The 12,400-nt window shown below is 30.0% G+C and overlaps 1 protein-coding gene and 1 long non-coding RNA gene across 3 annotated transcripts; one reads left to right on the top strand and one right to left on the bottom strand.

Annotated features, from left to right (window-relative positions):
- The first annotated feature begins 2,097 nt into the window (after positions 1 to 2,097).
- On the top strand, positions 2,098 to 2,732 carry LOC105135621 (uncharacterized). The gene is made up of 2 exons (XR_844203.1): positions 2,098 to 2,354; positions 2,486 to 2,732. It is a non-coding gene; the product is annotated as an uncharacterized LOC105135621 (long non-coding RNA).
- Positions 2,733 to 9,826: 7,094 nt separating this feature from the next.
- LOC105135620 (serine/arginine repetitive matrix protein) lies at positions 9,827 to 11,534 on the bottom strand. 2 transcript variants are annotated; one of them, XM_011040589.1, is made up of 2 exons: positions 10,766 to 11,534; positions 9,827 to 10,603 (listed from the first exon to the last, which is right to left on the bottom strand). In XM_011040589.1, exons 1-2 carry the CDS (start codon positions 11,426 to 11,428, stop codon positions 10,205 to 10,207), a joined length of 1,062 nt encoding a protein of 353 aa, XP_011038891.1. In that variant the 5' UTR covers positions 11,429 to 11,534; the 3' UTR covers positions 9,827 to 10,204. The 2 variants fall into 2 exon arrangements, with proteins under 2 accessions (XP_011038891.1, XP_011038894.1); XM_011040592.1 differs by having other exon boundaries at positions 9,827 to 10,540; positions 10,766 to 11,526.
- Between the last annotated feature and the right edge of the window lie 866 nt (positions 11,535 to 12,400).

Below are 12,400 nucleotides of genomic sequence, written 5' to 3'. Positions count from 1 at the left end.
AAGTCCACTACAGGCTATGTGTTCATAATTGTAGGAGGAGCTGTGAGCTGGGTCTCTAAACTATAGACTGTTGTGGCGTTATCCATAATAGAAGCTGAGTACATGGCAACTACACAAGCTTGTAAAGAAGTAATATGGATAAAGAAACTTATGGAGGAGCTCGGATACAAATAAGAGAATATTCTTTTGTATTATGATAGTCAAAGTGCCTTGCATATTGCAATGAATCCAGCATTTCATTCAAGAACAAAACATATAGATGTTCAGTATCACTTTGTTCGTGAAGCGGCGGAAGATGAAAGCGTGGATTTTTAGAAGGTTCACACAAAGGAAAACCCAGCAGATGCTTTGATGAAACCGGTCAATACTGATAAATATATATGGTGCAGATCCTCTTACGACCTAACAGAAACATAAGCAGCATGAAGATGACAAGTGTAGAAAGGATAGAAGAAGCATAAATGATCAAGTATGAAGACTTGATTAAATCATCAAAGTCTTCAAGTGAGAGAATGTGAAGCCAGCCACCTAAGTCAATAATGGTGGGAGAAGGTGAAGCTATCCTTTTACACCTTAGTAAAAAATGGTAGGCACCAAATTGGTGCTACTTGTCATACCCCTTGTTTTTTGCATGGATGCTTGCCTATAAATAGGCAATGCATCCAAGCATTATACACACACCATAAGAAAGAAACTTGAGAGCAAGTAGAGAGAAAGAAGAGAGGGTGAGGAGAGAGTAATCCCACAAAATTATGAGGTATTTGTGAGATAGTAAGTGAGGTGTTTTCTCCTAGTAATAGAGAGATTTTGGCTGTTCTCCTATTATTAGAGAGAAGTTGTATTCCCACATTACTTAGTAAAATCCTTCTATACTTGCCTGTGGACGTAACCCAATTGGGTGAACCACGTAAATTCTTGTGTGTCCCATTTTTCATTTTATTCTATCCCTTACCTTTTGTCTTATCGAGTTTGCATGCCAGTATCCTAACACATCTGTTTGAGAATTCTCCTAGTTAATGCTTAGATGGAAATATTACATTATTTAACATAATTTTGTATGTCATTCATGAAAAGAACTAATTCAAGCGAGGATATTGGAGCATAAGTATTTGCAATCTTAAATGTTATGCTCTGCATCTCCAGTTCTTTACAGTCATAAATATTGTTCGAACAGCTCTGCTTTAGATTGTATTAGGCTGATAAATTGAATACCCTTACGCTTTGTAGAGTATAATTGGTTCTTCTTATTGACTCACGCTCATTAGATCAAATTAATCAAGGATGAAAATCTGATCCATCTCTCTAAAAATTATATCAGTACAAGTCCTTATTTTTAATAAAATATTTAATTAGGTAATGCACTATAGACCTGTTGTGCAATAAAAGTTTTTTTTTTTAATTTCACTATTTTAAAACAAAATTTAAGGGCAGTTTAAGTTCAATGGTTAAGAAATGACAAAATACAAAAAGACAAGGGATCAAAGTAAAAAAAACTAGTAAAATGAGTCGTTGTTTCAAAGTTTGTGCGAAATAATTATTTTCATTCTTCTACTTTTCCAATGATACCTTTTTTGTTCATTCATATTTTTAAAATTTAATTTTAATATAAAATTTTATTACTTTTATTTTTTAGTCTTTTGTTAAAAAGAAAAGAGAAAGAATGATTAATTCCAATAATAAAGACATAAAATTCTTATTTATGAAAAAAATCGATCTTGGTGTTAAAGAATAAAGAGAGAAAGGATAGTCATGTTCTAATAGCAAAGAGAGAAATTTATATTGATACTAATTTCAACTATAAAAAAAATATTTTTAAATTTAGAGAAAAGATAACTAAATTTTAATAATTAATAATTTTTTTTTAATATTTTATAAAATTATTATAATCTCGTAAATTTAGTGTTAGTTTAAATTGATTCAATGTTATTTTTTTAACACGTTATGTTATAATGTCAATATTTTAAAATGCATTGTCAAGCGTGCATCAAATTTTAGGTTTACTAGCTTTTTTATATCTTTGTAGAGTGGGTTACTTATATATATATATATGTCAACTCAAGCGCCTGAATTTCCTTTGCTTCCCCTTGAAAACTCTTTTGGATCCCTTTGTCCCAAAGATATTAAAGTCTTATCCAAGGGGGAAAATGCACGCTGTACCACTAATCCATATCGATTTTCCATGTCAAATTCATTAAGCATTTGTTTGGATACATAATTAAATCCAAACCCTCTAGTTATGTCTGAATCCAAAATTATCATTTTGTATAAGCAAAATGTCTCCTTCTCAAAGCAAGGATGACTAATTCAATGATGTCTTGCTGGATTCCAAAAACACCGGTCTCTGCAAGCCAGAGGTGTGTATGTACGGATCAAGTTCCCAGGCAGTCGATTTTAGTGGGCTGCGTTTTCTTTACCAGAGATTCCAGCCTTTCCAGCCAAAGATTTTCTCTTATCTCTTTGGCTTACTTTGTTGTTTTCTGTGTAGAGTGGCACGGATTGATAGTGCAAAACAAGAAAGTCGTACAGACTGAGCTGCTTGTGTCTGCCTTTGCCTCTGAGGGGATCTACAGTGGGATGCTTTATTAGTAGTGCGCAAACAGCTTCTCATTGTCCTTTTCTTCTTCTTTTTTCTTGCATATATTGAAAAGAATCTTTGTCCAGCCCTTCTTACATTCCCCCCTTTTTATTTCCATACTATGAAACATGAATGATCAGTGGTTCTATTTCTTGAATCTGGAATTATCATGTCTAAAAAAGAATATAATTTCCCTTTTCTCCTCCATTGTCCTCGTTATATACGGGGAGGGTAGAATATTTGAGACAATGAGGCCCATGCTTGCAGTCTTCGTAGCAATTATTCATAACTTTAAGCTTATGTTAACCCTTATGATTTATACGACTAACATAAACTCTTGAGTTTACAACTTAATTTCAGTTCTGTGGTTAAATCTAGTCTATATATTGTGTATATGACGATCATTGTTTTTAGGATTACTTCTCTTATCCTTGCTGATTTGGACTTAATGTCTCGAATTTTCTTGGATAATTCATAATCTTGCCTTGATTGCGAAGTAGTTGTTGCCTCATTACGGATTTGAGTTGTAAGAACAATAAAGGTTTTTAAGCTCCTCCAAGGAAGAGAGGTATTTATATCGGTAATGAATAACCTGACATGCATGCCCGATGGAACACTGTTATGGAGTCTAATATATAAGAATCCTAAGAGGATGCATGATTTACTAGCAAGGGATGCAAACTACTAAGAATTGTGAGAATACCACCTTTTCCTTGAGTAGCAAACAACCCTACAGTTTTAGATGTTCATACTCAAAAGGAAGAAAGTGAAATTAAGGTAAAGAACATCTACCTTACGTACATTTCTCTAGACCACTTATCTTAATTAGCAACATACATGTCTAGCTAGGTCATTGGGAGCTCCTAGTTTCTGATGCCCAAATTGGCCAAATTACTCTGGACATTTACTGAATTTGTTCTAGCATACCCCTCATTGGCCAAATATCACTCTCTACCTTTAACAAGACGATGCAGTATATGTTTGATCGCTTGGCTAAAATCAAGCAAGCTCAGACTGCTCAACGCCTCCTCTAGTCTCTATGTTATACCCCTTGTGAACTCAGACTACATAGCTGCGCTTGAGATAACTTCACCATGTCCTAAACCGGCTCAACCTCGTGTATATGGTCAGCATGGAGGGCAACCCCTTACCTGGATCTATGCTTATCTAATCTATGTTTAACCTTATCAGTAGGCTGCACCCGTGAAATTATGGAATAGTACCTGCAACTTCTTCCACCTTAACGACTATATAATAATAAGTATTTCTAGCCTCAACAACAATATCCACATGCTCATAATAGAATCCCCGACCTACCTGCTAAAGCCTTGATTGCTAGGGTTGACCTAGTCTAGCATCTTCAAGCAATGGGAATCATTTAATATCAATGATGCTCGTAACCTAATATACAAAAAGCTCTACCCTAATTGGATAGATTCCATCGCCTGATTCCCAGAGGGTTCAAGATTAATGATTTCTAGTGGTTTTCAAGAGAAGACAATAAGAGTACTGGAGAGCACATTGCTAAGTTAATTTCTAGGCCAGTATGGGGATGCTGCCCAAGGACCACAACTATGAGGCCATGACTTTTTGTGGGCCTTCATCGACTAAAATAGATTTTCACTAGTATTCAAACCTATCGTCAAACTCCATACAATCATGGGCAGAGATGAAAAAGAAGTTCATCACTCTAGAGAAGGCCAAGAACACAAAGATAGGTGCAAGACACATAAACAAGCAAAAAAGCTAGCTAATAAGGAGTCGTTTGCTCGAAAATACTTTTTTTTGACATTTGTTGTGCAGAAGAGTTATTTGACTAGTTAATTATACATGACGAATAAATAAAGCTCGTTGGAAACCATCTAATGACATCACCAAAACAACATAAAGGTAGACCTTGTTATAAGTGATGCGATTCTTGGAAGCACACCATCACTAATTTTGTGATCTTTAAGAATCAGATTCGGAAGGAATTACAGACTAGAAGGCCGAAGTTTTCTGAAAAGAAGATGCAAGTGGATGGGGATCTCTTTCTAAGAGGAACTATGGCCATAGTTTTAATTAATTCAAAAAATTTGCTTAGGCTTGCAACCGTTCAGAAAAAAAATGCTTGACAAACCATGATTGAGGTTAAAAATTAAGAGTCTATCAAAAAATAATTCCAATCTAAAAATTTAAACTATTAAATAAAAAAATAATATTTAAACTCAAACACCATATATGAATAATACAATGTTTATTTTTTATATAAAAAAGAAGTTTTTTTAAAGAGGTTTTTGAATGCAAGTCCAAAAAAAATCTTTTTAATATAGACTAAATCTCAATGAATCCAATATATATACAGAATAATAAATAAATATTTTTTTTTAAATTAGGATACTATTCAAAATCTTCATGGGGTTAGACAAATATAAAATGGATTGGTCAAAAATAATTTTTATAGATAAAATAAATATTAAAGCAAGTTAAAATTCAAATCCAAAATAGATCGGCAAAAAAAATGTATTTATTAGCCAAAATAGATATTTTTCAACAAACCCAGATCCCTAGTTCTTAGGTGATGATTGGGTTAGCCTTAAATTGGTAAGCAACACAGATTCCTAGACCTCCTCGATCAAAAACGAATAAATAGAGAAAATATATATGAAATATTAGTGAAATATAAGATTTGTTATCTCATAAGCATTATTTATAATTAAAAAAATATTCTATCTCAAACACATACAGTGAAATTAGAGACACTAAGTGAAATCCAATCACAAAATATTTTGATCTATAGATAATATCATTATGGTAAAGATTGTAATGTTAGAAAAATCATTCAAGGCAAACTCAATATATTCTAGTTATTTTTTTTTAAAGAAATATAATAGCCAATTATTTGGTATCTCATATGAGTTTCACAATTATAGAATTTTTTTTTATTTAAGGAATGTAGAATAAGTTTTGTAGTAGAATACACATTGTATTTTTTAATATATTTTAGCTATTTATACCTAGTTTTATTTATATCATTTATGTCTATGTAGTTATAAATAAATTCAAGCATTTTAGAGATAGATAGAGAGGTAATAATTTTACAAATCAACCAATTAAATTGAAAAAATACCTACATTAAAAAGAACTATAAAAAATACTATAATAATATCTTGGAATTTGTAGTCAACTTGGTATATCTCCTCCTAATTCTTTATAAGCACACATATGGGCATTGTTGCTTTTTTTTTTTTCTAAGCATCTCTAAGCTTATTTTCAAATAACTTTTTAATTCAAATATCATATTTAATATTTATATTAACCCTGATTCTCTATTGAATCTCAATTTTAATTATGTATCATAAAATTTAAATTGCAAAGCTCACCATTTCTTTAAAGTATATTATCACAAATTTTAATTATTGATACATGTTACAAGAAATTTAGTTAGTATAAGCAGATAATTTTTTTTTAATTTTATGAAATTATAAATATTTCTTTCTTTCTTTCTTAAGAAAGATAATAAATTTTGTCGATAAACAAGAAATACAAAATGAGTTTTATAATCTCAAATGCCATCCAAAATAAATAAAAGAAAGATAACATTCATAGAAAAGAAAAGAAAAGGTTAAAGCAGAAAAATTTTACATGGTATTTTTTTTGTTTTTATTTAGATATCCTCACACCTTTTTAAAAAGTGAGACTAGTCTCATTCAGGATTTATGGCTGATCCTTCTAATAATTATATTTTCTAAAAATTGAACTTGTGTTATAATTCTTGTAGAAATATAGTAGTGCCTTAACTTTTAGATCAACATTTTATTGGTACAATTTTACATGGTATAAGAGAAACTGAATTAATCTTAAATCTAGTAACAACTAGTAGTTATACTAACTTATAGACATCCCTTCCTCTTATTAAGAATTGTTGGCAAACAAATCGCCTCTAAGTTATCCAGATCCATGGAATGAAACTCAACCGAAAACTCTAAAGGGGTATGAGAAAATAAAAAAAACACGAACTCTAAAGAAAAGACCTTTAAGAGTAAAGAAAAAAAATAAACTAGAAAAAATAAAATAAGAAAGTTATAACTAGAGGCATAAAAGCTAAATATGAGATTATTGAAAGAAAAATATTGAAACAGAAGTGAAAAACGCTACCACTTCTAATAAAAAACCTTAAGAGACTCTCAAAACTCTAAAAAAAAAACATTTAATAAGCCACGACTCCAGTGTTGTTGTTATCACTGTTTTTTTTGTAATATGTGAGTAAATTAATTGAATTATGTAAAATAATTGTAAATATTGATATGAAAATAACCAATTTAAATAGTTTTTGAAATTTTTTGGATAATTTCATTTAAAAAAATTTATGCAAATTTAGTTTGGTTTAGTTTTTGTTTTAGATTTTAAAAACTAAAATAACCTATCGAAACAAGCTGAACTAAAATAAAATATTTAATCGAGTCAAATAAAATAATTTATTATAAACAAAAGGCTTGTTAAATCAAAACCTACCAAATATGGCTAACAAAAGGCCTATTAATTCAAATATGAGTAGGTAGTCACCATAAATAGAATAGAATGAGTGAGTAGTTACTAGAAGTTATCGTGGATAAAATAAGTAAGTAGTTAATGGAAGTTATCTTGAACCTTTTCATTTAAAAAATAAAGTAAGACAATAAAAGGAGGACACAACTTAACAAAGCAACAACTATATTGCAATTCAATCAAGTTTACATGATCTTCAAAACCTATTTATCAAGTAGGTATGTGACTGTAGGTTGATAACGAATAAAAGATAGTTTGTTGGCGGTAATTCTGTTGGAGATAAAACAACATTCAATAACTTTGTAGGTAATATTCAAGTAGGCTTACAATTTTCTTTGTAATTGATAAACTTGTAGCTTCAATTTCATAGACTAGAAATACTAAGAAGTTGTTTCATTATCCAGGAATTTCAATTTGTAGATGTAATTAGAGTATGAATCATTTTATGAATGTAAGTATTTATTTTCTAAATTATTGAGTTTGCTTTACAGTCAAGTTGTTTTAATTATTTGGTTATTTCTTCAGTTGAATTATGATTTGTTTGAAAGTGAATTTAATCATATTGATACTTATGTAACTCTGTAATTTAAATTTAAAATTACATGAATTAATTTAGGACTAAATCTAGAGTTTAAATCAGTTAACTTAAAATTTTAATTTTAAATTACAAAATCCTTTTAATTTTAATCAATACCAAAAACACCTGCATTAAACAAGAACTATACGAAAAAAATCTTCAAGTTAATAAAAAATAATAACCTTTGCATGGAAAACCTACGAGAGTAAGAAAAATTGGATATTACAAAACAAAAACATCTTTTGCAAAATAAGAACTTCTAATTTAAAGGCATGAAATCTAAATCTAAGATTATTAAAAGAAACATGAAAAAAAAAACAAAAAATACCATAATCATAATTAGAGAAAACCTAAGAATTAATCTCTGGAGAAGAGAGGAATTTTTTTTCCACATCAGTCAGCTTTGTTCTTTAGCCATAATATTTGGAAAAGTTTTGTTGATTTCATAATCATATGTTTTATTCCTGTACAAAAACTCACTCCAAAATTATTTCAAAGACATATTTATTTTAAATTTTTGTATTTAATTTTTTAACAAAATATTTTTATGTCTTTTTGGTGTATATATTATCCTAAGAACATTAGTTAAATGCAACCTATAAGTTATATTGTTATGATTTTGTTTGTTGTTATTTGTTTTGATTTGCATATCATTGTATATTTGAGTTGTTAAAAATTTTGATATTAAATTAGAGTTTAATTTTATAAAGATATAATTTTATTTTATTCTTATCTAAAATTAAAAAATTAAAATTAAAATTTGATATTTTAAAAATTATTGTTTTCATGTGTTTATTGTTAAAATGGTGTATAAATATTCAATTTAGTCTCTCAAATTTTACTTTTTTTTTTATATAATTGGCCAATATTCTTTAGTTTTGCTTCTTTTTTTTTTTTTTTTTACATTTTGGTCTATATATTATTTTCTTATATTTTAGTCCCTAGATGTCTAGAGAGAGAAAAAGTCATCAGAAAAAAAAATAGAGTGAAAGTTTTTGGATAATCAAATTATGACCATGAATAATTGTGATTTTTGTATCTTTTAATTCATTTATAAGAGAGAAACTTAATGAAAGTGATTAAACTTTCAATGATATTTAATAAGATAGATCAGAGTTTGAAAATAAAATTTAATTTGGTTTGATTTTAAACTTTTAAATTTTCATACATTTTATGTCTATAGTTTTGGGAAAGTGCAATGGGCAATCTCTCTAGCCCGAACATTCTTGATTTTTTTTTAATGATTCTAATTTATATATATATATATGTTTTATAAGAAGAGGTACTTTAAATAAATTTACTCAAATGATATTTAAATAATTGTATGGTTATGGTATATTTTTCAAATGATATTATAGGATTTTCTTTATTTATTATTTAATAAACCATATTGCTAATAAAAATATGTGTTTTTTATAAAAACAATTAATAAGAGATAATTTTGAAAAAAAATCATTTTTTTTATAATTTAAATCATCGTTTTTCTTACTAATATAACCACACAATTAAATATTTTTTTTTGAAAAGTTACAAATATTTATATGTAATTGTCTTTTGCTTCTTAAAATGAGGATCGACTTTCTGCTTTAGTCATTAATTAGCTTTAACAATCCTTTCTGTGATTCATCAATTTTTATATTTTTTAATTTGTTTTATAAAACACAAATACTTTATTTTCTATTCTCAATTAAAAAGTTATATGGTACTTGAAAACAAATCCACAACTTGGGATTATTTTCTCATTTAAATTAGCTTGGAATCCTATCCTGTAAAACCTTATCCAAATAGAATGGATATGGGGCATTTTTGTACATTTAAATCTTTTTATCAAATATTTTATTGGTTCAAGGATTAATTTTTTTAGTATTAATATTTAGTTGTGTACCAAAATTACCATAATTAAAAATTATATAGACTTAATACTTTATTGTTAAATTGCGTGTTAATTCAAAAATATTAACTTGCAATTAAAAAATACATATCTTTATTGATACAAAATTCTCAACCTGTATTGTAATAATAATTGTTTTTAAAAATATTTTTTATTTAAAAATATATTGAAATAATATTTTTATTTTATATTTTAAAATTTATTTTTAACATTAATATAAAAAATAATTTAATAATACAAAAACTAATAATTTAAATTTAAAAATATCTTTCAAATATAAAAACAAACAGGTTATAAATACAAGCCTAGGTGGAAGTTTAACCCGACCTGAACCTCCATTTTCCTTCCCTACGATTTCAGTGAAGCTGGATTCTATCGTCGCACATCAGGGGAAGAAAAATAAAAGTCTTATGATACTCCTCCCATCAAGAAAATGTTATTATTACAAATGATTGTATCTATGTAAAGAATGATCACAAAAGAATCAGCAGTAACTCATTTCTTCTTCCCTTTAAGCAATTCCTATAATTCTTTGGCCCGTGAGTGGTATGGCATGTTCTTCGGCTCCAAATTCAGGAGCAGCAGAAGGCCTAACAATGGACAGTCTGATTATGTCAAGCTACTAATCATCGCTCTAGCGCACGTTAGATGCCACAGATCGCGCCCAAAACTTGAGTTGCGCCTTGATATCCTGTGCTGAGTCTTTGGAAGCCCAAACTAGGATCGGAGGAGCACGGGCGCAATTGTTCACCTGCCATGAACTTGAGGGATAAGGTTCCCTCTCCTTGTCTTGATTTCGCTTGATATACGTTCTCTTCTCTTGCAAACCAGCAAATACCTCAACCATACTTAGTGGATTCAAGCCCTTTTTGTCGTTGACCCCTTGCACTTCATGAGATTCAAGATTGCTCAGGCTCTTCTCTAATCGCCCTTGATTTTTAGGAAACCTACTTGTTTCAGAGGCAATATCCTGCAATGCATAACCGCTTTCCTCCTCTGAGTTTCTTGGGGGTTTGCACTTCGGCAAGATCATCTGCGGATAATATGCTTTAACTTCATTAGGATATATATATTTTGTGAAATTAAGCAACACATTAAAACAATTAATATCCAAAACTGTCACTAGACGAATTCGGCAAAAAAATCCAAATAACATGGGAATGAAGCATGACTGTGGTTGGGATATCATTGGTACCTTAGAGCTACGTTGCCGAGGCAAGATATCCGTAGAGAGAGGCATTGCTTGCCGAATCAATTCGCTCATTGTAATTTCATCGCTTTCACTCTCTTCATTCATTTCTTCCCTCCCTATATAAGGTGGCAAAGATGGTGTTCTTATCAAGCTGTGATGTGATGATTGCCCCTCCGCCATCATTTTGCTCCTCCTATTTCTATTAGCATGACTTGCTACTTTCACTTGGCTTATTCCTTCTTTCTTCTTCGCACAACTTGGTTTTCGAATCAAGACTTGATCTGATAACTGCCATGTCAATTTTCTGCTCATTCCACTAGCACTAGTATTGCTCTCTGTTTCTTGTATTCTCTCTTCTGATCTTCCTATATTAGGTGGTAAGGATGGTGCACGAGTCAAATTACCAGGAGGGAGTAATTCTCTTGTGGATGAAGATTTTCCACTCGGAGGACAAGTATTTGCTAAAACCTGTTGATCGAAGCTCGGAGAAGGATCAGAATAGCACCTGAGCATTCTTGGTTTGCTGTTGAAGTCCAGCAATTTGCCAAAGAACCAACCGTCTTCCAAAAGTTGATGGACTGCAGCTTTCACTTCATTATCACCAGCTGATCTTGTACTAGTTGATGATAAAGGCTCAAAAGAGTCATCATCAAAACAATTATCCATTGTTACAAACAAGTGCTGAGATCGAGAGACCCACAATATTTTGAGCAATTCATTTTGGTATCTTCTTTTATAATCTGTTTTTATCTATTGCAGCTGGCAGATGCATGATGAGCTTGACCACGGAGGTTATGTGGGGCAAGGTAGCATGTGCTTTTGGCTCATGCCAGTACTGATATATATATATATATATTGGGTGACGATTGTAGGACTTCAGACATAGGCATGGTTTATCTGGGTAGAAACACAAACATGTCATGCCAGCATGCTCCCCCATGTGAGGGCATTTTGTTTATGAAGCAACAGAAGGGATCAGTCTCGTCATGTATTGTTCTTTCAGGAGCGTTTGGAACGCGTTTCTTTAAATTTTAAATTTTTATATAAAATTTTTTATTTATATATTTAAATTATTTTAATATATTAATGTAAAAAATAAATCCTTACCACACCCTCATGCCTTCCGTGGCGACAGCTAAGGTTGCGTTGACGCACCGGAGAATATTAAGCCGAGTTTCGCCTCCTTTTGGTGAATAAGAAATTTGATTGATGTAGACGGCGGCCACCAATCTCGCCATGTTAGTGCCCTCGTTAACCAACTCCTGAATATATTTCGAGAATGGTTATTGTCGTTTCTGTTTTCTATTTTCCTTTTTTAAAAACCAAATTTGAAAATTGAAATATATAGAAACTTTATCTTTTTCTTTTTTAAATTAAAAAACCAGCAACATCTTGTAAAATACTTATAAGGATATATATTTTGAATACAAAAGAATGTATTTATAATATTCACTTCAACTTGAGAGGTTTTTTTTTTTTTTTTATCATACATTCAAGATCTAATAACTGTAATGTCATGATATCTAAGGAGATTTTTTTATATATATAATTTACCCTTTTATGTAAAAAAAACTTAAAAGAATAATTTTTTAAAATTTCCAAAAACAGAAAATAAAAATCTCAATGATAAGAAAACAT

The sequence above is a fragment of the Populus euphratica genome, unplaced genomic scaffold, assembly GCF_000495115.2.
Source record: "Populus euphratica unplaced genomic scaffold, PopEup_1.0 scaffold47.1, whole genome shotgun sequence".
In the NCBI taxonomy this organism is placed as follows: domain Eukaryota; kingdom Viridiplantae; phylum Streptophyta; class Magnoliopsida; order Malpighiales; family Salicaceae; genus Populus; species Populus euphratica.
This window is presented reverse-complemented; position numbering and strand designations above follow the sequence as displayed.

Excerpts from the sequence above, each read along its gene's own strand:
- LOC105135620 (XM_011040589.1), bottom strand. The coding sequence starts at position 11,428 with ATGGATAATTGTTTTGATGATGACTCTTTTGAGCCTTTATCATCAACT. Across the intron at positions 10,604-10,765 it reads CTCGGCAACGTAGCTCTAAG|ATGATCTTGCCGAAGTGCAA; the intron begins GTACCAATGATA and ends TATTATCCGCAG.